This window comes from Anas platyrhynchos, chromosome 30 (assembly GCF_047663525.1).
Source record: "Anas platyrhynchos isolate ZD024472 breed Pekin duck chromosome 30, IASCAAS_PekinDuck_T2T, whole genome shotgun sequence".
Classification (NCBI taxonomy): Eukaryota; Metazoa; Chordata; class Aves; order Anseriformes; family Anatidae; genus Anas; species Anas platyrhynchos.
In genome coordinates, this window is record NC_092616.1 from 4,970,483 (window position 1) to 4,997,300 (window position 26,818).

At 51.2% G+C, this 26,818-nt stretch overlaps 3 protein-coding genes across 3 annotated transcripts in view; 2 read left to right on the forward strand and 1 right to left on the reverse strand.

Annotated features, from left to right (window-relative positions):
• The window catches only part of LOC119712973 (uncharacterized), a 672,213-nt gene that overhangs the window by 219,802 nt on the left and 425,593 nt on the right, over positions 1–26,818 (forward strand). The gene's annotated exons all lie outside the window — the stretch shown is intronic.
• Positions 8,770–9,846, reverse strand: LOC139999905 (olfactory receptor 14C36-like). The gene has a single exon (XM_072029550.1). The coding sequence runs from the start codon at positions 9,844–9,846 to the stop codon at positions 8,884–8,886; it is 963 nt and encodes a 320-aa protein (XP_071885651.1). The 3' UTR covers positions 8,770–8,883.
• Positions 16,118–23,576, forward strand: LOC139999792 (olfactory receptor 14J1-like). Its single transcript, XM_072029416.1, has 2 exons — positions 16,118–16,409; positions 22,966–23,576. The coding sequence occupies exons 1-2, from the start codon at positions 16,118–16,120 to the stop codon at positions 23,574–23,576; spliced, it is 903 nt and encodes a 300-aa protein (XP_071885517.1).

The following is a 26,818-nucleotide window of genomic DNA, read 5'->3' on the forward strand; positions in this document are numbered from 1 at the left end:
CAAGGGATGCCCACCCTGGCTCCTCAACCACAACTCCTCTGTAAGGTGCCCCTGCTCCTCTGCCCATCAGCAAGGGTTGGGCAGGGAGGGTTTTGTGACATCAGGGCTCCATGCACAACAGAAAATTGTCATTTTATTGGTGTAAAACTGAAGATTGCCTACATTTTTTTTAAGAATTTCAAAAATTTCACTTCAATTAGCTGAAATGATCGAACACTTCTAATACAATATTTGACGTGCCCCATGAAATCAAAATGATCATATGATGATTATTACAGCATGAGAAAAAATACTGATCTTCCCCTGTAGTCGCATTGCCAGAACTCTGTCTCTTGAGCACCGCATTTCATCTTCCCTGTCAGAGAATCATAGAATCATAAGTCAACATTGGAAAATGCCTCCAAGATCAGCTGGTCCAACTGTTGCCCTACTGCCAATGTCACCCACTAAACCGTGTTCCTAAGCACCATGTCCAGCTTTTCCTTAAACACCTCCAGGGACAGTGATTCCACCACTTCCCTGGGCAACCTGTCCCAATGCCTGACTACTCTTTCTGAGAAGAAATGTCTCCTAATTTCTAATCTAATCCTCAGCCCCATTGCAAGTTGAGGCCCTTCCCTCTAGTCCTATCACTAGTTTCCTGTAAGAAGAGGCCAACACTCAGCTCCCCATCACTTCCTTTCAGGTAACTGTAGAGAGCAACAAGGTCTCCTCTGAGCCTACTCTTCACCAGACTAAACAACCTCAGTTCCCTCAGCTGCTCCTCATAGCACTTGCTTTCCAGGCCCCTCACCAGGTTTGTAGCCCTTCTCTGGACACAGTCCAGCACCTGGACGTCCTTCTGGAAGTGAGGGGCCCAAAACTAAACAGAGTACACGAGGTACGGCCTCACCAGAGTAGAGTATGGGGGATGAACATCTCCCTGGTCCTGCTGGCTACACTACTGATACAAGCCAGGATGCTGCTGGCCTTTTTGGCTACCTTGGCACACTGCCAGCTCATGTTCAGGCAAGCTTTGACCACACCCCCAGATCCCTTTCCTCTGCACAGCTTTTGAGCCACTCTGCCCCAAGCCAGTAGCCTTGCATTGGAGTTATTGTGAGCAAAGGGCAGGACCTGGCACTTAGCCATGGTGAACCTCATCCCATTGGCCTCTTCCCATTGAACCAACCTGTCCAGGTCCCCCTGCAGGGCCTTCCTACCCTCTGGCAGTTTGACACTTCCCCCCAACTTGGTGTCATCTGCAAACTTACTGAGGGTGCACTCAATTCCCACATCCAAATCATCCATAAAGATAGTAAAGAAGATGGGCTCCAACACCAACCCTTGGGGAACACCACTGGTGACTGGTCACCAGCTGGATTTCACTTCATTCACCACTACTCTCTGGGCCTGGCCATCCAGCCAGCTTTTAACCCAGCATAGAGTGTACCTGTCCAAGCCATGGGCTGCCAGCTTCTCCAGGAGAATACTGTGGGAGACTGTGTCAAAGGCCTTGCTGAAGGCTAGGCAGACTACATCAATGGGCTTTCCCTCATCCCCCAGGCAGGTCACTGGTCATAGAAGGAGATGACGCTGGTCAGGCAGGACTTTCAGGTATTTCCAGATGGTCTGATTAAAGAGACCGTATCAGAAGTCACCTTTCCAGCAGACTATCTGGACATGTGCAGTTTCTGTTGTTCTGCAGAGTTTTCTTCCACTTGCTCTTTGGTCATTCAGATCTTTCTGATACATCGAGTTGCTTCTTGGGACTTGAGGGGAATTCAACTTGCCCGTCCTTTGGTAGCCTCTCTTGTCATCCATGTACACAACTCTGTAGCTGTATTTCTCATTTACCATTTCCCATCTATTTGAGTCAGATGTTTTTCTGTACGCTTATCCCCTGTGCATGGTTCAACTTGGAAATGGCTCATTGCTGTGGACTTTTTTTTACTTTTTTTTTTTTTTTAACCTGTGTTTCTTTGCTGAATTTTTTTGTTAAGTATTAATAGCAAAGACACACACATACATAACAAGAAAAAACTGTTTGCATCTACTTTTCTCAGAGAAGGAGGCAGCAGCTGGTGGAAAGGGGCTGTAACATCCGCCTGCAGATGTCAGTGGAGAAGTCTGATGTAATTAAAAGTGATGCAAGTCACGCTGGCTGATGTGAGAAGTGGTGGGGATGGAGAGCTGAGCAGCAAGGTTGTCCATACAGTCTAGGACTTCAAGGGACTGCTTTTCCTATCCATCCAGACCTCCTTAGGAGACACTTTGGATCCACGTCAACTACTGAATGCTACTAAGTTAAATAAGCTTACATATGAAAATGTTGTTTTGTAAAGTGGTCATTGAAAACTTCCTCTTTAGCAACACTCTTGAAAACTTATTAATTAACTGTACAAGTCTGGAAGACTGGATGAAAATGGCTGAATTGTAATGAGCCCCATGGTGCATTTGATGCTGAGTCCATGAACCTCAGGCAGTGAGAAGAGAACGATGTAACTGCAGGAGAAGTTCAAGTCAGAAGGAGACTTTGAAGTGTCTAGGAGTATTAATGGGCCCCAGTGAGGGTCATTACTGACAAGGCCTCCCCATGGACTTGTTACAGCAGACAATTGGAGGCCATGATTGCAGGTAGGCAAAGGCACTGGGCAGGAGACTCTGATGCTGAGTAAAGGCCTTGGTTTGTTTGGTGAAGCAGAAAGGCCAAGCCCTGGCCCCCAGCCCCTGGGCAGGGAGGTCCTGTTCCTCACCCATGGCTCAGGGCTCTTTCAGGGGCAGTGGGATGTGGGGTGTGTGATGTTGTGTGAAGGACAATGTTATGGCACCTGTTGGCCTCCCCACTGGGTTGCAAGGAGGCAACAAGGCCCCATTGTCATGAGCACAGCATGTGTCCTCGTGAGCCTCAGTAGCAGAGACAACTGCCATAGCCAGGGGGACAAAGACCTCGGTGCTACTGGGGCCTTCCAGCCTTGCCAGTGTTCTTGGTCTTTTCCACCACAGTCTGTCCTGCACTGTCCTATCCCTTCCCACTTATCCCTGCAGGCTGTAGGCACCCACCTTGCTTCTCCACCTTGCTCTAATCCAGATATTTCCTTACTTTCACTGATGTCTCCCCACCCTCCATGGCAGTTGCTTGAAACACACTAGTATGAGCTGACGACAGACTCCTTCTGGGTGATGTCAGGCACCACAGCACTACCCTTTCAGTGACATTTCAGCCTCCAGGAGAACTTTGCAGTATGAATGACAAGTGGGCCAGATTGTCCAGCAGAATTCCCACCCACAGCCTCATCCATTTGTTAAGTCCACATAGCACCAATCAGGCTATGAGGAGTCTCTGAGAGACAAAGTCACAGGCCAAGGTGCAGGTAGACAGCGTCCCTTTCTTTCCCCTCCCCTATGGGTTCAGAAATCCTGTTTTTGTCCTTCAAGTGGCTGGAGGTAGCTGTGGAGAACATCTCCCATCACCTTCTGAGGGACCGAGATGAGGCTGACCAGCCTTAATTCTTTCCACACATTCTTTTTTTCCTCTTCTGGAAGACAGGTTGGATGTCATTCCAAGTCTCCAGAAAGCTTTCTGGTCCCTCTGGCACATTTGCTGACACAGTCCACGAAGGCAGGGGAGGGTGATGCAGGAGACAGGCAAGCACACACAAGACTTTCCCTTGCACACCCAAAGGCAAGGCATTGCAGTGGTTGTGGTATCCCTCTGGCTCCTGCTGCCTCTCCCAGATGCTGGAGGCACCTCAGCCCCGCAGTGCATTTCTCTGCTCTGCACTCATCTGAGATGCCCCACAGCATGAGGAATGGACACAGGCTGAGGGCATTTGTGCTCACTCAGGTTTGGCTAAGTACATGCACAAAATGTACACACTGAAGCCTCATCTGTGCAAGGCACGTAGGTGGACTTCTGACTGATCCATTCTGTGTCCTTCTGTGGAGGAACAAAACAACCTCTCTGAGCTGGGTTGAGAGCCAAAAAAGTCACCCAAGAAGTAACCAGGACAATATCCAGCCCTTGTTCTGTACCGTTTATATCAGGACAGGTCCCAGACTTTCCAATAAGTCTTCATTAATCAGCACCCTGCAATTAAAACACAGATATCATTCCCTTAGTCTATGGGCCACCTCTCTGAAATCTTCATAAAATGTTCAAGGAGTCCATTTAGTCCATGAATTGGGTTCTATCTGTTGTTGTGGCCCCACAGGACAGGAGAAGACTTATGTTACATGGAGTGACAGGGCACCAATGCCAGCTCAGGTTAGGTCACTGCTGCACTTGCACTACTTCTTGTGAGGCTCCTCTGCCATTGGTTCGAGTGGTACCTCCTACAGAACATGGCTGTGTGGTTCTTATCTGCCTGCTGGGTTAAACCACAGCACAGACCAGGCTGCAGAATCTAACATTGCAATGAGCTCCTCCCCTCACCCCTGCTCCAGCCTGGGCTTGTCCACAGGCCACAGTCCTTTAGAGATGTACCTGTTCCAACACATTGTTATTTACGAGCCACAGTCCCTTCAGAGCTTTACCTACTGTGTCATGGAATTACCAGCGGCCACGGATGCTTGCAGGTGTGCCTTCAGAGGTGTGCACTTACCCATGGGCCAAATTCACTTCACAGGCGTACCTGATCTAGTGTGGCCTTTTCCATTCCAGAAGCATGACTTGGAGTTCTGGCCTGCAATGTAGAGATTCAATACAAAAACAATTCAAGCAAATGTGTGTCTGGGACATACATGTATTGGCTGATAGAGGACCATTAGGATCAGGCATTGGAAGAAGCCTGATTAGTTGTGGGGAAACCACAGGTATTGGTAAATCCTCAGAATACACAGGGTTGCATTTCAAGCCACAGCCAGTAAGGATGGAGAGAACTGAACTGAGAATGTGAGCGTATGGTAAAAGTCTGCAGGGATGCAAGCACAGGTAGAGGAAAATGTAGGACAGGCTGTGGAGGGGGATGACAAAGGGCCATTTTGGGGCTGGAGCCCCCCCAGTGGAACTGATGGCCTCAGGGCTACAGCTGCAGCCTCTTCCACTAAGGCCCACCAGAGGACACTGGTCCCTTACAGCCCCAGGGCCTTGTTACCTCCTCAACAACACAGAGCCTGGCAACTGTCCTACCAGTGCCCTACACTTGGAATTGCACACCCCACATCACACTGCCCCTGCCAGAGCCCTGAGCAGCCCAGGAAGTGCAGGATCCCTCTTCCCAGGGGATGTGCTCAGGCCTTGGCCATCCTCCTTGGTTGAACACATCAAGGGCTTTCTGAGCCACCTCCCCACTTGATTTGTCACCTGTAAACAGTGCCTCTGATTTCCTCCTCCACCATCTCCCAGGGACAGGCACCTTGTCTGGTTATTTTTCTCGTGGTTTCTTCTGGGATGGCCCTCATCGGGGTTGGCCAACACCCTCAAATATTTGGGGGCTTGCTTCTGTCCTTTACTTCTTCAGACTTGCTTCAGGATCTGCAGTTCAGGAACTTGGCAGCAGAGGGCGAATCAACATGCAAAACTCCCTCACAAGCCAAGGCTCTGGGCATAATTCTCCTGAAGTCTTCAATTCTTATGGGGTTCATTAGGGAGATGTCAGGAGTCTTCTTAAAGGGACAGACTTCAAGAATAAGAATAATACAAAGTATAGGAAAGGATTTCTTCCTTGTGTTGTTTCTTTAGTTGTCTGCTGACAGAGAAAGTAATATCAACAATCTCCAACTGGTATTGATCCTGAATGTCTTCTAACGGACTCTGAGCCTGTAGGGAAACCAAGACCCTTTCTGTCAGGCACTCTATGCACAGTCTTCATCCCTACTCCTCAGCCCCACCCTTTCTCTCATCAGCCTCCTGGGACTGACAGCAGCTGTGATAAGCTCTGATATTTTTCCACTAGCATTGCATTGGAATGTTTTCCAGCCCTTTGGCATCAATTCCCAGCTGCTTTCCTCGGAGAATGAGCTACATGCAGGCACTGAAGGTAATGTCTTAACTGACAGCAATGAAAAATAAAAGGCACAGTCCAGTAAGAAATAAAAGACACTCTTCAGCTCCATATTAAACCCATATTACCTCCACTTAGCTCAATTTCCACAATGGAAAACCTTAGAGAAATTGAAATTATATATATTTTTGTGTCAGGCACAGATTTCAAGGCCACTAAAACCACTCTTTTCCCAGGACTTCATTTCCTGATATTCTTTTTTTGTACTCAGAGAGTCACATGTTGAAATCTGGAGCTCTCTTGATTTACAGAAGGAAGACAAGAGACAAAACAAATGAAATGCACTAATTTTCAGAATTTTTAGGCTTGTCTATGAATTCTCATCCAAATTTGCACACATTTTCCCAAACATGTTCCTTCCCAAAACCTTAAATAGTGAAACTGTGTTCCCAGGACATGCATGTATTGGCACATTGCAAATCTCCACCTCAGATCTAAATGGAGCAGAGAGCGATGAAGGTTAGAGGGGCAGGATAGGTCCTGCCTTTAGCTCTTTGCTGTCCACCAATGGTCACACCTGCTAGGACTTCCCTTTCGTCCTTCCTCTTTATGAGCTGGCCAAACCTTTATGGGGTGTACAGTTGCATAGCACCATGGCTCTCCATGTGCCAGACTCCAAGCAATACCCAGAAACCCAGAGCACAGCCTTAGAAAGAGGCCCAGAGCACAACTGAAGAAAGCAAATGTGACTCCTATCTTACACGAAGGCAAGACAGAGGTCAGACAGCCTTTCCTCAGATCCTGCGAAGGTGATGTGTTGAGGGATTTTTGAAACAGCAAGGAGGCCATGACTTGCTGCAGCTGAGCAAACTGAGTTGCCAGGACGACTATGAGAAGTTCCCATGACAGTGTTCCCACATCGCCTGATTGAAGAATTTAAAAAATATTGTTGCCAGCAGCTGGCTTCAAGGACGGGATCTACATGACCGCTAATCACAAGGGGGTTGTTTTCTTGCAGGTGGGGTTGTTTTCTTGCAGTTTTTTGACTGCTTTTGACCAATAATATTGTGTGAGACACTATCCACCCCTGTTAAGTTTGCTATAAAAGTCAGGCTATTCAGGTAATAAAGAGAGAGTGTGATCTGACCACACGGGTGTCTGTTGTGTTTTTGGCCATTCTTCCTGCAACAAGGAGAGTATTAGAAATTCTGAGAGAATTTCTCCAGCTTCCTTATGCAAGATGCTGGGCTAGATCTTCGGTCTGAGGGACAGTTTTTGAGGCTCCCAAAGGCACAGGAAAGTGAAAGGGGCATTAGCATGCTATGGATATTCTCCCTTTGCCTGTGGAGCATACAAAGGCATCCAGCCATGGACAGGCCCAAGGAGAGGGCTCGTCCTTCCTGCGGTCACTGCTGCATTCCAGTCCTTGGGGTGGACCCAAGATGAGGACTTGTTGATGAATTTTGGGCTGAGGTTCAGCACGCAGGTGGGGAAGACTGTCTCATGGACATGTGCTGGACACAGCCAGAGGAACAGCAGCAAACTGTTGCGGCTGCTGGACCATGTTTCCATCAGTCAAAGCCCTGACACAGGGCACAGGCATAGCTTTGATGCCACCCAACTGGAAAGATGGTTGCATTAAGGGCTGGAGAATATAGGGCACCAACCAGTTCTTCCTCAGACACTTCCTAGGCTTGGCAAAGCACCAGGAAACCATGGACCTGTGCATAATAAGAAGCACAGAATCTTAGAATTATTAAGGTTGCAAAAGACCTCCAAAATCTTCTGGTCCAACCATCCCCCTACCACCAATATCACCCACTAAGCCATGTCCCTAAGTACTACATCCAACCTTTTCCTCTGCACAGCTTTCAGGCCAGTCTTCCCCAAGCCTGTAGCATTGCATGGGGTTGTTGTGGCCAAAGGGAAAGATGCAGCACTTAGCCATGGTGAACTTCATCCCACTGGCCTCTGCCCATCAATCCAACCTGTCCAGGTCCCTCTACTGGGCCTTCCTACCCTCTGGCAGATCGATGCTTCGCTCCACCTTGGTGTCATCTGCAAACATACTGGGGGTGCACTCAATTGCCTCATCCAAATCATCAATAAAACGTTAAAGAGGATGGGCCCCAACACCAACCCTTGGGGAACACCACTTGTGACTGGTCACCAGCTGGATTTCACTCCGTTCACCACTACTCTCTGGGCCCGGCCACCCAGCCAGTTTTTAACCCAGCAAAGCGTGTGCCTGTCCAAGCCATGGGCTGCTGGCTTCTCCAGGACAATACTGTCAGAGACCATGTCAAAGACCTTGCTGACGTCTAGGTAGACTATGTCAACAGGCTTTCCCTCATCCCCCAGACATGTCACTGGTCATAGAAGGAGATGAGGTTGGTCAGGCAGGACTTGCCTTTCTTGAACCCATACTGACTGGGCCTGATCCCCTGGTGGTCCCGCATATGCTGCATGATTGCATTCAAGATGACCTGTCCCATCACCTTTCCTGGCACCCAGGTCAGGCTGACAGACCTGTAGTTCTCCGGGTCCATCTTATGACCTTTCTTAAAGATGGGCATCACATTTGCAAGTCTCTACTCACCTAGAAACTCTCTGGATGACCATGACCACTGATAGATGATGGAAAGTGGCTGATAGGTGATGGAAAGTGGCACAAGCTTCTGGAAAGCTTGGCAACAACCTTGAAAAAACAGCCAAGACTTTAGACAGTGCACTGCAGAGATCCCATTTTATTTTGCAAATGCTATGTAAGAGACTACTCAGATCTTCTCTTAGAAACATATTTATAGACCCTCAAGAGCAACAGGGAGTCTCAATCCTCCGCAGAAGTAGGGTGAAAAAGAGATATTACTCTAAGAGCATAATAAATCAAATGATACCAAAGAGAACAATAACAATATTGATAATGAAAGAAAGACCAGGCCTGAGGGGAGGTACCAAGTTAAGTCACTTCTGGAAAGAGGGGAAATTTGTCACTATTGAGAAACATCCATGAAACTACTTTCCTAATAGCCCAGTTGAGCTCCTTATTCCTGATGCTGTAGATGAGGGGGTTCAATGTTGGAGGCATCACCGAGTACAGAACTGCCACTACCAGGTTCAGGGATGGAGAGGAGATGGAGGGAGGCTTCATGTAAGCAAAAAAGCAGGTGCTGATAAACAGCGAGACAACAAACAGGTGAGGGAGGCATGTGGAAAAGACTTTCTGCTGGCCCTGTTCTGAGGGCATCCTCAGCACAGCCCTGAAGATCTGCACATAGGAAAAAAGAATGAAAACAAAACAGCCAAACGCTAAACAGACCCCAACCACAACTACCCAAAAAATCTTCAGGTAGGAATGTGTGCAGGATATCTTCATAATCTGGGGGATTTCACAGAAGAACTGGTCCACGGCATTGCCTTGGCAGAGGGGCAGGGAAAATGTATTGGCAGTGTGCAGGACAGCATTGAGAAGCCCACTGCCCCAGGCAGCTGCTGCCATCTGGGCACAAGCTCTGCTGCCCAGGAGGCTCCCGTAGTGCAGGGGCTTGCAGATGGCAACGTAGCGGTCATAGGACATGACAGTGAGAACAGAATACTCTGCAGCAAGGAAGAGCAGAAGAAGAAACACCTGTGCAACACATCCTTCATAGGAAATGACCCTGGTGTCCCAGAGGGAATTGGCCATGGCTTTGGGGACAGTGGTGGAGATGGATCCGAGGTCGAGGAGGGCGAGGTTGAGGAGGAAGAAGTACATGGGGGTGTGGAGGCGGTGATCGCAGGCTACAGCGGTGAGGATGAGGCCGTTACCGAGGAGGGCAGCCAGGTAGATGCCCAGGAAGAGCGCAAAGTGCAGGAGCTGCAGCTCCCATGTGTCTGCGAATGCCAGGAGGAGGAACTCGGAGATGGAGCTGCTGTTGGACATCTGATGCCTCTTGGCCTTGGGGCCTGTCCAAAGACAAAAGGACACAGAGATCTTTGGCAGAGTTCTCTGAGCAAATCTCAGAGAACCACTTTCAGCACCACTCTTCCTTTCTCACCCACCTCCACAATTATTCACTTTCTCAACAGCATCTTCATTCTCCTTTCTGGCTGAAGCTCTGGTTTGTGCTGGCTGAGCACTGTTTGGAGCCACAACCTCTGCACATGAGCTCCATTGGATTCAGCACTGCTGGGAAAGGCGGTGACCCATTCTGAAACTCGTAGTTTCATTCAGATGCAGTGTACCTGTAATACAGGGAGGGTGTTCAACATTCTACAGCAGGATAACCCCAGGAAAACCCCTGCTGGATGAAAATAAACCACAGTGACCTGAACAGAGACAGATTATTTCCCAGCACTAGGCACTGCAGTGACCAGAGCCATTTTGGCTAGAACAGCTTGGGCACCCCCAAGTGATTCACCTCCAGAGCAGGACTCAGTATTCCGGTGTTTGAGCTCTATCTTTAAACCCACTCCCCAGGAAGTCTGAGGGGAATAGCAAGGGCAAGATGGATGGGAGGGGAAACAGAAAAAAGGCCCAGGGTTCCTAGTGAGGGATGCAGGAAATGGAGTGAAAGATGGATTCTGGGGGGGGAGGAGGGGTTCTTTGTTCTGAGGGTCCTGCTGCCAAGGGGACAACGCAGCCTGAGATCCCATAGTTGTGGGGGCAGAGGCTTTGCTGGATGGCAGTCAAGGCAATGGAAAACATCAGCAATGCTGGGATGGCATTGAGGTGCCCAAATTACCCTGCCATGGAGTTTCTGGGAGCAGCTCCCTCTCATTCCCTACCTGTGGTTCTGCTGCCTGCAGCTGTCCCTGCCCGCAGCTGGGTCTCTGTCCCCACGCCTCCTGCCTGCAGCTCACAGCCCCCATCCCACCCGCTGGGTGCTCAGCTCTGCCCTGCAGACACCTCCTGGCAGCAGGGCTTTGCCCAGTGGCAGCTCGCTGGGGGCACGTCCTAGAGCCCAGAGCACAAAGACCCTGCTGACACTGTGCAAGGGGTGATGGTGGAGCTTTCTATGGGCTGAGGGGCAGGAAAGGGACTTAATGGGGTATCCTTATAAACCTCCTTATGAGGGCTCAGGAGTTTCTGAATCTTCTGGGAAATAACAGCCTCTACTTAGATTTCCAGTGAGCCAGAGAAGAGAAAACTGAAAGCAGAGTCTGAGGAAATCTGTGACTAAAGCACCTAACCCATGACCTGACTCACCGCTTACAAAGACCCCTTGCATACACCCTGGTTGTGCTGTGGAGCTGTGAGCAGGCTGCACCAGGCAGCAGCCTCCCACCAGCAGCAGGACCCTGCCCTGCCAGGGGGGGCTCCTTCCACCCGCAGCTTCTCCCCGCAGCGCCCTGGGCAGCTCCCCGGGCAGGCTGAGTGCTGAGCCTGGCAGGCGGCAGAGGCCCTGCCCCGGCACACAGCCCCTGGGCCACAGCAGGGACCCTGCTCTGCACCACAGCCCTGGACACCCCTGCCTGCACCCCCGGCTTCTCCTGCCTCCACGAACTGCGGCTGCATTGCCCTCCAGCCAGAGACTTACCGGGTGCAGGGCTGGGAAGTCTTCTCCCCCGGTGAGCTCTGGGCATGCTGCCACTTCTGCCTGCCTTTAAGCACTGTGTCTCTGCAGGCAGTGCCCCCAGCCCTGCTGCGCTGTGCAGAGGAGCTGCTCCTGGGCAGAGCTGTCTCTCTGCAGCACTGCCCGCTTGCCAGGAGCTCCCCTTGGGCCCAGGAGCCCGGCCCAGCTCAGCAGCAGAGGCCCAGCCCAAGGCCTCCCTTGCTTTGCCCTCCACCAGGCTCCCTGCACATGTCCCTGGGTGTCAAGGGCTCACAGCTCCTGGAAGGCAGCAGGATCTCTCCTGGGAAACACACTTGCAAGCAGACAAAGCAAACACTGACTGGCCCTCTCTAAACACTTTGCTGACTGATTCTTGAGGCAGGAATAACCCTTCCTGGGTGTGCAGGGCTACAGGACATGCCGAAGTTCCTCTCTGTATTTCAAATTATTCATCAATGAAGTGGATGATGTGCTCCCTCAGCAACTTTGCTGATGACACAAAGCTGGGAGGAGTGGTCGATACCCCAGAGGGCTGTGCTGCCATTCAGAGGGACCTTGGCAGGGTGGAGAGATGAGGCTGGGCACAGACCAGCAGGAGAACAGCTCTGCAGAGAGGGGCCTGGGACTCCTGGTGGACAGTACGCTGAGCATGAGCCAGCAATGTGCCCTTGTGGCCTAGAAGGTCAATGGGATACTGGATGCATTTGGAAAAGTGTTGCCAACAGGCCAATAGAGGTGATCCTCCCCCTCTACTCAGCCTGTACTGGTGTTTGGAGTTATTCCTCCCTAGGAAGGAGACACCACCTTTTCTTTGTGATGTCAAATGCATGAGAAGCCCGACAGGGGCAGAAAAGTGGCCAGAAGAAGCAATAAGGATGGATTCTTCTGAAATGCTACTTGGTGCTTGACAGAGCGGCACACTGCCACAGTCATGGTGACAGCCTGGCAGCCTTGTGCCTGGGTATTCCTGTGAGATCAGCCAAATGGGATGAAGGCTTTGTTCCCTGTCCCTTCTGTTGTGAGAGGGGTTTTGCCTCTCAGCAAAGCATATTGCTGTTGCCTAGGCTCCTTCTGTGAGTGGCATCTGCCATTGGGGCCCAGAGATGTGCAAAGTCTTGGTTCTCTTGCTTTCCAATATCGTCTGGCATTCAGTCAACGTTAAGCAACCCAAGGTCGTCACCACAGCTGGTCATCATGGAAAGGCGCTTCTGAGGCTCCTTGAAACTGGCTTCAGTAATTCTACCATTGCTTCTTTGAATCATGATTGCCTACGTTATTTCGGACTCTTCTAGAGGTGACTTTGGAGTATGGGAATGCTTTATACAAACACAAAACAGCTTTGACCTGTTAGCTTGTGCTCAGTGACTTTGGTCCTAGAGCATGGCAGGTTATTGAATCAAAGCCTGGAATATCTTAGAGCCACTCACACACTGGCCTATACTGAGTTGGTTACTGAAAATAGTCTGGTGAGGGACTTCAACTTCCGAGATATCTGCTGGAAAGACAACACAGCAGAGAGGAAACAGTCTAGGAGGTCTCTGGAGTGGGTGGAAGATAACTTCCTGACAGAGCTGGTGAGTGAGGCAAGCAGGGACGGTGCCCTGATGGACCTTTTGCTTGTGAACAGAGAAGGACTTGTGGAGGATGTGGAGGATGGAAGGCAAATCTTGGACATAGTGATCACAAATTAGTAGAGGTTTTGATAGGTAAGGAGCAGGGTTAGCAGTATTGCCTCCCTGTATTTCAGGAGGGTTGAATTTGGCTTGTTAAGGAGACTGATTGGCAGAGGCCCTCGGGAGGCAGTCCAGAAGGGCAAAGGAGTCCAGGAAAGCTGCACACACTTCAAGAACGAAATCCTGATGGCACAGGAAAAGGTCATCCCAATGTGCCAAAAGATGATTCTGCGGAGAAGATCGGCTTGGTTGAAGAAAGAACTTTGGCTGGAGCTCACTAAGAAAAAGGTTTATGACCTTTGGAAGAAGGAGCAGGACATTCAGGAGGATTAACTACAAAGATGTTGTGAGGTTGTGCAGGGAGAAAATTCAATGGGCCAAAGCCCAACTGGAACTCAGTCTGGCCATAAAGGAGAATGAAAAATGATTTTCTAAATGACTTAGCAACAAAAGGAGGACTAAGGAGAATCTCCATCCTTAATTGTATGCGGGGGGAAACACAGTTGAGAAGAGATGAGGAAAAGGGAGAGGTGCTTAATGCCTTCTTTGCCTCAGTATTTAGTAGAAGTCCAGTTGTACTCTGGGTACGCAGCCCCCTGAGCTGGTAGATAGGGGTGAGGAGCAGAATGAAGCCCTCCTAATCCAAGAGGAACTGTTTAGTGACCTGCTACTCCTCTTTGACATACACAGTGGGGCCATATGGGATCCACCCAAGGGTATTGAAGGAGCTAGCAGAAGTACTTACCAACATTTTTCAGCTGTTCTGGCTGCCAGGGGAGGTCCCAGTCAACTCTCCCCTAGCAAATGTGATGCCCATCTACAGCAAAGGCCAGAAGGAGGACCCAGGGAACTACAGGCCTGTCAATCTGACTTTGGTGCCGGGGATGGATATGGTGCAGATTATCTTGAGTGCCATCATGCAGCACATACAGGATAACCAGGTGATCAGTCAGCCTGCATTTAGGAAAGGCAGGTCCTGCTTGACGAACCTGTTCTCCTATGAAAAGGTGATGCACTTAGTGGATGAGGGAAAGGCTGTGGATGTTGTCTGCCTAAGGTTTAGTAAAGGTTCTGACTGTTTCCCAGACTTCCAATTGGCAGCAGGTCACAAGTGGTGTCCCCCATGGCTCAGAACAGGGGCCAGTAAAAATACAAGAGGAAATGGCCTCAAGTTGCACCAGGGGAGGTTTAGGCTGGATATTGGGGAAAATGTCTTCCCTGAAAGGGTTGTGATGCATTGGAACAGGCTGCCCAGGGATGTGGTGGAGTGGTCATCCCTGGAGGTATTCCCATGACATGTAGATGCGGTGCTTAGGGACATGGTTTAGTGATAGATGTGGCAGTGTTAGGTTAACGGACTTGATGATTTGCGATGTTTTTCCAATCTACATGGCTCTATGGTTCTATGCTTCTATGAGTCTAACAAAAGTCACAATCATTGGAAGGCAGCCACTGCACTCTTGGAACTCGAGACTGTGGCCTGGGCAAGACCATTGTTTCTGCAAGGGATTCCTGTGGGCTGGCACCACACATCCTGGAAGACTTGCCAGTGGATTGCTGGAGTTCACTACACTTGAAATTGCCATGAAGATATTCGTGTTGGGTCACATGTGATAAACTCAGGTGGAAAGACTCAAGAACAGGTGACTTTGAGAGGCTGTGGCAGAGCTCAGCAGCTGGCCCCAGTCTGGGAATATGTTCCCTTCTACCTATGGGAATTAAAAGGGATTAATATGACCAGACTCATCAGGTCAATCTGCACAGTAAGGGAAAGTAATAGTTACTGTGCTGTAGCTGCAGCAGGCAATAGGCCTTGGATTGGGCCTCAGAAGACCCAGCAGATGTAATCCAGTTCACCCATGAGCTAAAACAAACACTGTGAGCAGAGTGAAGGACACTTCGAGCAGAGGAGCTGGTCGACCGGCATGGCTGAGCGAGAACCTGCTGCTTAAACTGAGGGAAAAATAGGAAAATATACAGAAGCAGAAGCAGGGTTGTATAGCCTGGGAGGAATACAGAGGTGTCATCTAGAGGTGTAGAGATGGGATCAGGAAAGCCAAGGTACAGACGGAGCTGAACTTGGCAAGGGACATGAAGAATAACAAGAAGGGGTTCTACAGATACATAGGCAGAAGGAGACGGGCCAAGGAGAGTGTTCCCTCTCTGATAAACGAGATGGGAGAACTGGCTTCCTCAGACAGGGAAAAAGCTCAGGTACTCAGTAAGTGCTTTGCCTCAGTCTTCACTCGTGGTCAGGTTTCCTGTGTCTGTCAGGACCCTTAACCTCGAGGAGAGGGTGAGAGGAGTGGATTCTGTCCCACTGTGACAATGGAACAAGTCTGGGACTGCCTAATGAAACTGGATGTATACAAGTCCATGGGACCAGAGGGTATACATCCCAGGGTGCTGAGATGTCTGATGTAGTTGCTGAGCCGCTCTCCATCATATCTGAGAAATCATGGCTGTTGGGTGAAGCCCCCAGGGACTGGAAAAATGGAAACAAGACTCCCATTTTTAAGAAAGGGAAAACAGAAGAGCTGGGGAACTACAGGCTGGTGATCCTCACCTCTGTGCCTGAGATGATCACGGACCAGTCCCTCCTGGAACACATCTTAAGGCATGCATGAGATAAAGAAGTGATTCGAGACAGCCAGTATGGCTTCACCAAAGGCAGATCTTGCCTAACCAATCTGGTGGCCTTCTATGATGGAGTGATGGCATCGGTGGACAAAGGAAGGTCTATGAATATCATCTACCTGGACTTGAGCAAAGCCTTTGATATGGTCCCTCACCACATTCGTCTCTCTATATTAGAGAGGAATGGATTTGAAGGATGGACTGTTAGGTGGATCAAGAATTGGTTGGCTGGTCACAGCCAAAGGGTTGTGGTCAATAGTTGTATGTCTGGGTGGAGGCTGGTCACAAGTGGTGTCCCTCAGGGGTCGGTCTTGGAGCTGGTGCTCTTCAACATCTTTATCAATGTGACATGGCTGATGGAATCGAGTGCATCCTCAGCAAGTTTGCAAATGACACCAAGCTGAGCGGTTCAGTCGATACAATAGAGGGAAGGGATGCCATCCAGAGGGACCTGGACAGACTGGAGTACTGGGCCCATGAGAACCTAATGAGGCTCAACAAGGCCAAGTGCAAGGTGTTGCACTTGGACGTGGGCAATCCCAGGTCTTTATATAGACTGGGCAAAGAAGAACTTGAGAGCAGCCCTGTGGAGAAGAACTCGAGGGCCCTGCTGGACAAGAAGCTGCACATGAGCCAGCAGTGTGCGCTTGCAGCCCGGAAGGCCAACTCTGTCCTGGGCTGCATTAAAATGAGTGGCCAGGAGGGAGAGGGAGGTGACTGTCCCTCTCTACTCTGTTATTGTGAGACCCCACCTGGAATACTGCGTACAGGCCTGAGGCCCCCAGCACAAGAAGGATGTGGAGCTCTTGGAACGGGTCCAGAGGAGGGCCACACAGATGATCAGAGGGCTAGAGCACCTCTCCTATGCAGAAAGGTTGAGGGACCTGGGCTTGTTTAGCTTGGAGAAGAGAAGGCTCCGCTAAGACCTCATTGCAGCCTTCCAGTACTTGAAGGGAGTGTATAAACAGGAGGGGGAAATGCCTGTTCATATGTGTTGGTAGTGATAGGACAAGGGGGAATGGTTTTAAAGTAAGAGAGGGGACGTTTAGACTAGAAATTAGGAGAGCTTTTTTCAGTCAGAGGGTGGTGAGGCACTGGAAAATGTTGCCCAGAGAGGTTGTGGATGCCCCATCCCTGGAGGCATTCAACGCCTTGCTGGATGCAGCTCTGGGCATCCTGCTCTGATGGTTGGCAACCCTGCCCAGAGAAGGGGGGTTGAAAGTAGATGATTTTTAAGGTCCTTTTCAACGCAGGACATTCCATGATTCTATGACTCTATGCCTTTCCTCCTAGAGACAGATCCCAAAGAGGCACCAGCTTCCAGGGAAATGTGGCCCTGGATTGTCCCCCATAGCAAGGAGGCATGCCTAGAGAAGCCCTAGGGATAAGGGCATCCCTAGCATCAGGACCCAGCAGTCCTGGCTGCCACATTGTCCCCTCAGGTCAGAGGGACACTCAGGCAGGGTTCTCACAGCAGCCAACAGCCTTCTCCAGCCTCCCACCAAAGCCCAGAAATTGAAGCTTTGGATAGCTGACAGCTCTTGAGACACATCTTGGAAAGAGGTTCCTGACACCCTTACCTTTGGAGTAGAGCTGCAGGAGCACTGGGAACAGGGAAGTCAGGTCAGAGGCAATGGTCACCCTCCAGCTCAGGACAAGGGATGCCCGCCCTGGCTCCTCAACCACAGCTCCTCTGCAAGGTGCCCCAGCTCCTCCGCCCGTCAGCAAGGGTCGCCCAGTGCAAGCTTGCTGCCTGCTGACCCCACTCCTGGCCACAGAAGGACAGCGGTGGGGAGGACCCAAGCAGTGCCCAGCAGGGACCAGGCCCTGCAGGGAAGTGCCGGCACTGCCGCTGCTCCAGTGACGATATCCTGGTGATGCAGTGCACCCCCTGTGACATTATCACGTGTCGTTAGAAGGCCTGTGAGGTCAGCAGCATGGAGATTGCACAGCTCAGGAGAGACATGAGAGATTTCCCTTCTTGTCCTGAGAAACAGTCACTTCCATTCTACCAAGTTTTTTTCGGGATCAGGAACAGATCAGGGACATCTCCAAATGGTGGCAAAGGCCATGGAGTAAAGGCAGTGGAGCGCTGGAGATATCACCACTTCCCCCTTAGACCAACATGCTTCTGCTGTTGGGAGCCCTCCCACGATGGTTGGGTTTGAGGCTTGTCCTGGGGCTTGGATTTTTCAAAAGATGGGAGCAAAGGCACCTGGGTTGGAACAGCCCCTCCGTGTGCCTGAACTCTTCACTGCATGTAACTCACTTCTGAAAGAAGGATGGGTTTTACAGAGTGAATTGGAGTACATGCCAGGGCCTCAGTACCATCCCCCAGTCTGCCATGCAGGAGGCAGAGGTGGTACACGAGGGAAGGGCAGACATTCATGTACGCTCAACATGTCATGATGAGAGAGAGGAGTAGGGCAGTGCTGCAGACAAAAAGGGGAGTGGGGAGAATGGTCTAGGATGGATGCTGTGCTCTCCTGTAGGCTGCCACAGCTTCTCCATGGCCCACAGCTTTGGGCCTTCAGAGGAGGTGGAGACCACAGAAGAGGCTGAGGTGGGGGGGCAGCCTGCCCCTTGCAGCTGGGCTGCCAGATCTGCCTGCAGGAGACTACTTGTGTCTCTGTGTCCACAATGGAGGAGGAACCCATCCTGATTTAGGATCTAAGCTCTCTCATTTCAGGAGACCTGTGGCATGCTGAAGGCAGGACTACAGCCCCTGACCGTACTGCACACAGATGTACCTGGTCCCGTGTCAGCTGGACCATGTCAAGTGGGCTGCAGGGAAAGACAAGAGCGAGCATGTGCAGCGCTGGGTGTAGGTCTGTCCATGAAAGCTCATCTCTTTCCATGTGATGAAAAGCAGCTGGACTATATCATGCCTTGTGCAAGAGGAGTGTCAAGACACAGGTTTTCCTGTTTGCAAGTCCAGATCCTGGTGAACATCACCTAGGCTGGCCCATCTGGCAGCTGTGCACAGAAGCCGTCTCCAAGAACCCACAGAAAACATGGGGAATGTTTGCACCGAGCACTGTCACTGTCCTGTGACTCTCTGTGATTAAACTCCCCAACGGTGACATGGAGTCATTGAACTCAACTTACTCCAATGGCTTCCACAAGACTTTGCCCACTTCTTCATCCTGGCTGCAGACATTTACCTCCTGCCATGCTGTCACCCTGACTGGCTTTTGTCCCTAAACCATAAGGGCTCCCCCAGTCTGCTGCCCAGTGCATAGAAGAGATCCATGCATCCAGACAGATTCTTCACATGGAGCAACCTCTTGTTGATCATCCTCGCTTGTCTCTTCTGAAGAATCCACAACCATTCAGCGCACGATCATGCTGTCCCCCTGACTGTCTCTCCTCTGACCTTCACCCAAAAGAGCTCCCCCAGCCTGCTGTCAATTCCATGGACAGAACAAAGGAAGGTGAATCTTATACAGGTTTTATTAACTTTATTTTTATTTTAGGAGAAGTGATTCTGCTGTCAAGAAATGTGTGTGCCAAGTGAGAGAAGGAACCCCAGGGATTCCTTCAGGCTGTTTGCCAGCAGGTTCCCCTGCAGCCCCAGGGCCATGTGCAGGGAGCCTGGTGGGGGGCAGAGCAAGGGAGGCCTTGGGCTGGGCCTCTGCTGCTGAGCTGGGCCGGGCTCCTGGGCCCAAGGGGAGCTCCTGGCAAGCGGGCAGCGCTGCAGAGAGACAGCTCTGCCCAGGAGCAGCTCCTCTGCACAGCGCAGCAGGGCTGGGGGCACTGCCTGCAGCTGGCACTTGGAGGGGAGAAAAGGGAGAGTTGTTAAAGACTGTGTGGAGTGTTAGAAATCTGAGAGTATATGGAAAAGCAATGCTTGCAACCCTTAACACGGTAAGTCGAAGTGCATTGCAATGCACTGGAGTATCCTGGATGTGCCCTAGACCTGGATTGTTCCAGAGCAGATGAGGCTGTAGGCAGAGCGTGTCTATTTCTTGTAGAGAAGGACATGCTCCAGCTCAGGGGTTCCCTGCCGTACAGTCATTGTCCAGGCCCCAAGGGCTCCCCTGTCGTGGGCCAGCTGCACACTGTGAAGCAGGGGGTGCAGGCAGGGGTGTCCAGGGCTGTGGTGCAGAGCAGGGTCCCTGCTGTGGCCCAGGGGCTGTGTGCCGGGGCAGGGCCTCTGCCGCCTGCCAGGCTCAGCACTCAGCCTGCCCGGGGAGCTGCCCAGGGTGCTGCGGGGAGAAGCTGCGGGTGGAAGGAGCCCCCCCGGCAATGCAGGGTCCTGCTGCTGGAGGGGGGCTGCTGCCTGGGGCAGCTTGCTCACAGCTCCACATCAAACCAAGGGAATTTCAAAGGGAACTTCACTCTCATATTTTCTTAGCCTCTGCTTTCAGTTTTCTCTTCTTCTGGCTCACTGTGAATAGAAATAGAAGCTGTTATTTCCAAGAAGTGACTGAGACTTATATGTCATAAGAAGGAAATTTACAAGGACCCCCAGCAAGTCCCTTTCCTGCCCCTCAGCCCCTAGAAAGCTCCACCACCCCTTGCACAGTGTCAGCAGGGTCTGTGTGCCCTGGGCTCTAGGACGTGCCCCCAGCAAGCTGCCCCTGGACAGAGCCCTGTTGCCAGGAGGTGTCTGCAGGGCAGAGCTGAGCACCCAGTGGGTGGGATGGGGGCTGTGAGCTGCAGGCAGGACGCGTGGGGACAGAGACCCAGCTGCAGGCACGGACAGCTGCAGGCAGCAGAGCCATGGGCAGGGAATGGTAGGACAGTGCTAACGGAGTAGTCTCGCACCTCTCTGTCTGCCCTCTAGCCCACAGGATTCAGGACATGACTCATAACCTCCGTACCAGGACCTCACTCACAGCAGGTGCTTCTGAGTTCCTGTTGGTCCCTGGCCTTGCCTCCCCTGGCAGAAGCCCTGTGCTATTCCTCTCTCTTCTTAGACCTTCAGCTGCTGTTCTTGCTTTATGGCTCCCTGCAGATCTGGCTTTCAGCTGCACCTCATGCACTGACCCTCTTTGTCCCGCCACGCAGATGTGTCCATAGGAGGACGGTGCCCAGAGTTCCCCTTCTAACCTGTGGGGCTCTCGGCATTGCAGTCTGTGGGGCAGGGAAGCTGCCCAGGGCGCTGCGGGGAGAAGCTGTGGGGTGGAAGAAGCCCCCTGGCAGGGCAGGGTCCTGCTGCTGGTGGGAGGCTGCTCCCTTCGGCATGCTGCTTACAGATCCACAGCACACCAAGGAGACTTCCAAGAGGGTGTTACTAAGAATACAGGCAAGGGATGACAGCTTTCAGATGCTGTCAGATGACCCTCTAAAGTCAGTGGTTTTTGTTGCCTCCGAAGGGAAAATGGACTGGCACTGTCAGGTGTAAATACAGCACTAAGATCCTCATCAGGAGAAATCAGCACATCTGCCAGGTACCTCATAATGGTCTATTACGCACTGCGCTGCTTAAAGACCTCACAAGCATCACCTTTGCTGGACACATCTGGGTTTCTCTGAGCTGCTCTTGTGCACCTGCAAGCAGGGAGATGCTTTTGTTCACTGCCTTGCTTCCAGGGGGTGTATGCAGGGCAAAGCTGTGTGAACAGGGGCTGGACTGGGGTCTGTGAGTGATGACAAGAAGGAGACGTGGGAAGCAGCTACTGGAAGGGACAGCTGTGGGTAGCAGAGACACTGGCAGAGAAGGTGAGGGATCTTGTGACAGAAATGCTTTGGTGGGTGGGCTGTGGCTGCTCCCTGTCTGTCCCTCCCATGTGGATGCTGTCCTCTGAGTAAGCCCCCTCATTCTCCTCTCCCCCCAGCTTTCTCCCTTTGTGTTCACTGCTCCTGTTCTCGCTGTGGCACTTTCTGGCAATAACAGTGCTGATGGGGGATGTTAAGCTCCTGTTGTGGCACTGCCCCTGTCCTGGAAATGTTTTCCTTGGACACAGGTGCCCAAATCCCCTTTGAACATTTCAAGTTCTGTGCAATGCAGTCCTTTCATTTTGGGCAATGAGGTCACTCTCCTGAGGAGTTGTCACAGCTTGAGGTTAGTGCTATGAAGATATCCCTGGAAAGCTGCTAAAAGCCCGAAGAAGGGCACAGCTTCTTTGTGCCCTTTTGCATTTCTCAGAGCCTTTATTTCAGCCACATGAATCAGGAGCCTCGTCCTGTCCCTCTCCTCCTTCTCCGCATAGCTGGGCAGGGAAAGAGAGGAGTTGTGCATTCACACTCAGCACAGTCCGGGCTCTTTTTCAGAGCAACCTGTGGGGGCAGTCACCCTCCAGCTGAGCATTTTGCCTCCAAGCACTGGCTTGTGTTGACACTGAGAACAACAGAAAAAGGTTTTTACTGTTTCCCAGAAGCTACAGGGGAATCTAAATCCTAAAAAGGTACAGAAGCAGACACTTCTGTTGCACCTTGTCTTGCGGAGAGCAGAGTGTGAAGTTTTACTTTCATCTAAGGGTACTTCCAAGTATTTAAAATTCCATTACCCATACAGTACCTGGATAAAGGGTGTAATAAAGAGAAACTGATGTGAAGACAGAGTCTGTCTTATCAAAACAAAGAGGTATGCAGATGAGTGGGCCACTTGTGCCTTCGTGAGCTTGTTTCTGATTCTGATATCACCTGTGAAGGCAGGTAAAGAAGGATGCGATGAATCTATCTTTCTTCCCTTACACAGGCTGATGGCCAATATGCCATCATCTCTCTTGGTGGTAAATAGGGAAAACCCTCAGTGGACCAAATGCCACTCATGCAATGCAGGGACCCAACCACTGAAAACATCTCCTTTCACATAGAGGAGACTATCAAAAAGTTCCATGAGTCCAGTGTGAGCAGGAATGTGTCCTCTGAAGTCTGTCTTAATATCTCCTTGTCTTTTCTTCCTTGGGTAGTCCCGTTTGTCCATGTCCAACAGAAGCTCTATCACTGAGTTCCTCCTCCTCCTGCCATTTGCAGACACGCGGGAGCTGCAGCTGCTGTACTTCGCGCTCTTCCTGGGCATCTACCTGGCTGCCCTCCTGGGCAACGGCCTCATCCTCACCGCTGTAGCCTGCGAGCACCGCCTCCACACCCCCATGTACTTCTTCCTCCTCAACCTCGCCTTAATTGACCTGGGATTCATCTCCACCACTATCCCCAAAGCCATGACCAGTTCCCTCTGGGACACCAGGGCCATTTCCTACTCCGGATGTGCTGCACAGGTCTTTCTGTTTCTCTTCTTGGTATCAGCAGAAATTAATGTCCTTACCATCATGTCGTATGACCGCTATGTTGCCATCTGCAAGCCCCTGCACTACGGGAGCCTCCTGGGCAGCAGAGCTTGTGCCCAGATGGCAGCAGCTGCCTGGGGCAGTGGGGTTCTCTATGCTCTGATGCACACTGCCAATACATTTTCCCTGCCCCTCTGTGGAGGAAATACCCTGGACCAGTTCTTCTGTGAAATCCCAGAGATCCTCAAGCTCTCCTGCTCAAATTCCTACCTCAGGGAAGTTGCACTCCTCATATTGAGTGGTTTTCTGTTTTCGGGGTGTTTTGTATTCATTGTGCTCTCCTATGTGCAGATCCTCAGGGCTGTGCTGAGGATCCCCTCTCAGCTGGGAAGGCACAAAGCCTTTTCCACGTGCCTTCCACACCTCTTTGTGGTCTCCCTTTTCCTTAGCACAGGAACTTTTTCCTACCTGAAGCCGCCCTCCCTGTCCTCTCCATCCTTGAATGTAGTGGTGGCAGTTCTGTACTCAGTGATGCCTCCAGCAGTGAACCCCCTCATCTACAGCATGAGGAACCAGGAGCTGAAGGATGCTCTGGGGAAAGTGATTTCATGGACATTTTTCAGAAGATAAATTTTTCCTCTCTCTCCATAAATGACTCACAGTCTGTACCATTAATATCTGTTTGTTTTTAGTTGCTGTTACTGTTTTTTTTTTTTTTTTTTTTTTAATGCATATAATATGTATGATTTATTAATATACATGAATAGAGTTTTTTCTGTTGCTTTTTTTGTAAGTGGTTACATGTTCCTTCATAACTGTTTGGTTTCCTTCCACTTCTGCTGAGGCATCAACCTGCTCTCGTTCTCCTGGAGCCCACATAAAGTATGTATCTGGGTGTGAGCTGACTCTCTCATAGCCTCTGTGTGATATCTCTGCATCTGAGGTAAAGGAGGTGTCTGCAGTCTCTGTGGAGGCAATGGGGATGCAGCAGGCACAGGCAAGGGAGACTGCAGGGGGATTCAGGTCATCCTCAGGTGTATATGAACATACCTAGTGCCTTTGGAAATGCTCCATAATCCTTCCAAGCACCTTGCATATCTAAAGACCCCTGGGAAAGGAGTTTTGGCAGCACTCATTCCCATCCATCTGGGTCTTCTTCCCACCCTGACCAGCAAGCAAAGAACAGGGTCAACCAGGAGTACCCAAAAAGATCTGAGGAGGGATGGGGACTGAAGGGGTGATCTGGGCTGGAAAGTGCCTTGGAGAGGCAAGCATGACCCAGGAGCCGTATCAGTCTGCTGCTGTTCCTCGGTCCCTGTCCCTAGCAGATGTCCCTGAGACAATCTCCTCACCCTGAGTGCTTGCCAGTACCCCAAACATAACCCTTGCGCAATGCTGGAGGTACTGGGGTGAATCTGGAGGGCCATGGTCCAGTTGTGACCATGGGTAAGACAAGCCCTCTTCTGGGTCCTCTACAGGGCTGGAAGCCTCTATGAGCCCCACGGGAGAAGGGAGCAGGCAGAGGAGGTCCTGGGGCCCTGCCGACCATCCCCATGCCCAAGGGGCTCTCAAGCAGCGTACCTCAAGGCAGAGATCATAGAATCACAGAATCATAGAACAGCTTGGGTTGGAAGAGACCTTAAAGATCATCTAGTTCCAACCCTCCTACCTGTGGTGCTTCCGCTCAAGTGGGCAGCCGAGCTCCACCACAGCCGCTCTCTCACTTCCCCTCCTCAAAGAGGAACGGGGAGAAAATACCATGAAAAGGGCTCAAAGGTTGAGATAAGGACAAGGAGATCACACAGTAATTATTGTAATGGGCAAAATAGACTCAGCATAGGGAGACAGTAAGATTTATTGCTTATTACTAACAAGCTAGAGAAGTGAGAAACAAAGGAAAGAAACCAAAAGCACCTTCCCCCCCTCCCCATCCACCCTCTTCCACCTCCTCCCCCCGAGCGACGCAGGGAAACGGGGGAATGGGGGTTATGGTCAGTCTACAGCACTTCTTCTCTGCCGCTCCTTCTCAGTCACTCTCGTCCCCTGTGCTGTGGGGTCCTACCCACGGGACACAGTCCTTGATGAACTGATCCGGCGTGGGCTTCCCACAGGCTCCTCTCCACGGGCTACAGGTCTGGTCTGGAATCTGCTCCGGCAGGGGTCTTCCACAGGCTGCAGCCTCCATCAGTGCAGGTCCACCTGCTCCACTGTGGTCTCGTTCACGGGCTGCAGTGTGGAACCCTGCTCCCCCATGGTACTCCATGGGCTGCAGGGGAACAGCCTGCTTCACCAGGGTGCTCACCACAGACCTCAGGGGACTTCTGCTCTGGTGCCTGGAGCACCTCTCCCCGTCCTTCTTCACTGACCTTGGCCCCTGCAAGGCTGTTCCTCACTCCTCTCTCTCTCCCAGCTGTTGTGTGTGACACAGGTTTTTTTTCCTTGTCTTAAATATGCTCTCACAGAGACGCAAAACAACATCACTTATTGGCTCATCTCTGGTCACCAGTGGAGCCCTTACCAAACATGGGACAGCTTCTAGATCCTTCTCACAAAAACCACCTCCATGGCCCCCTGATACCAAAACCTTGCCACGTAAACCCACTACACTGCCATGGGTAGGGATGCCACCAACTAGATCAGGTGGATCTAGTAGATCACCACCCTCTAAGTGAAGCATTACATCCTAAGCTCTAATCTAAATCTCCCCTCTTCTTCTTTAAAAACAATCCCCCTTGTCCTGCCATTATCCTTTGCTTATGCTTGGTCAGACATGATTTGCTCTCCTTCCTGTAGCACGGAAAAAGGAGAAACTGCCCAAGAAAATTACCACCAGGCCCAGCCCCTCATGGCAGCAGTTCCCAGCACTAGCCTTCCACCATGGTTTGGGGATGGCCGATCACTGAAAGGTGAGCACCTCCATCCTCCTGCTGGGCTCAGGGCCTGTACTAGGAGAACGGCCAGCCCAGTCTGGTCCCTCTCTGGGCCCAGAGCCCAGCAGGCCCCAAGACAGGGCTGTCTGTGAACCCCTGTGAGGGACATGCTGGGGCTGGGGCAGGGCTGGATGGAGGGGGGACGCTGCTAAAGCAGAAGGGCAGTGGGGGCCGGGGCAGTGAAGGCTGGCAGGGGGCTATGCTGGGGGAACATTTCCTTACCCCTGCATGCATGCTGCCTGATGTGGTGACTGCAGAGAGGTCCCAGAGAGCCACAGGAGGGGCAGTGGGGTTTGGTTGTCCTGCAGAGGGGAATGCACATAAAGCAATAATAGCACAGGAAGCTTCCTCTGTGCCAGGACCCCCAAATTACTCCCAAACTCAATGCCCAGCTTTGGTGTGTTAACCATGGCTGTCTCCCAGGTGCCCACCATGCTGCTCTCTCAACACCCCTCCTCAGCAGGATACAGGGAGAAAACACAAAGAAACAACTCATGGGCTGAGGTAAGGACCAAGAAATGGCTCACAACTACTGTCGCAGACAGGACAGACTTGGGGAAGATTAACATCATTTATTGCCAGCACATAGCAGTGCAGAGCAGTGACAACTAAAAGACAACTAGAAGCAACTTTACCACCACCCCACTTCTTCTACCTCCTCCCACCAAGAGGTGCAGAGTGATAAGGAATGGGGGCATCAGTCCATGATGCTTCGTCTCTGCTGCTCTTTCCATGTTTCTCTCTTCCCCTTCTCCCCCTTTCAAGTGCGGGGTTACTCTCCCCCCCTTCAAGTGTGGGGTCACTCCCATGGGATGCCGTCCTTCCCAAACTGATTCTACATGACCTTCCCGCAGACAGCAGCTCTTCAAGAAGTTCTTCAGCATGTATCTGTAGCAAGTTGTGGAAAGTCCTTCAGGATCAGACTGCTGCAGAGTGGGCTCC

What these genes read in the sequence shown, in the direction of transcription:
- LOC139999792 (XM_072029416.1), top strand. Translation starts at nt 16,118, where the DNA reads ATGGCTGATGGAATCGAGTGCATCCTCAGCAAGTTTGCAAATGACACC. An exon ending in GCTGCACATGAGCCAGCAGT is followed by an intron (nt 16,410 to 22,965) that starts GTGCGCTTGCAG and finishes TCTTGGTATCAG; the next exon opens with CAGAAATTAATGTCCTTACC.
- LOC139999905 (XM_072029550.1), bottom strand. Translation starts at nt 9,846, where the DNA reads ATGTCCAACAGCAGCTCCATCTCCGAGTTCCTCCTCCTGGCATTCGCA.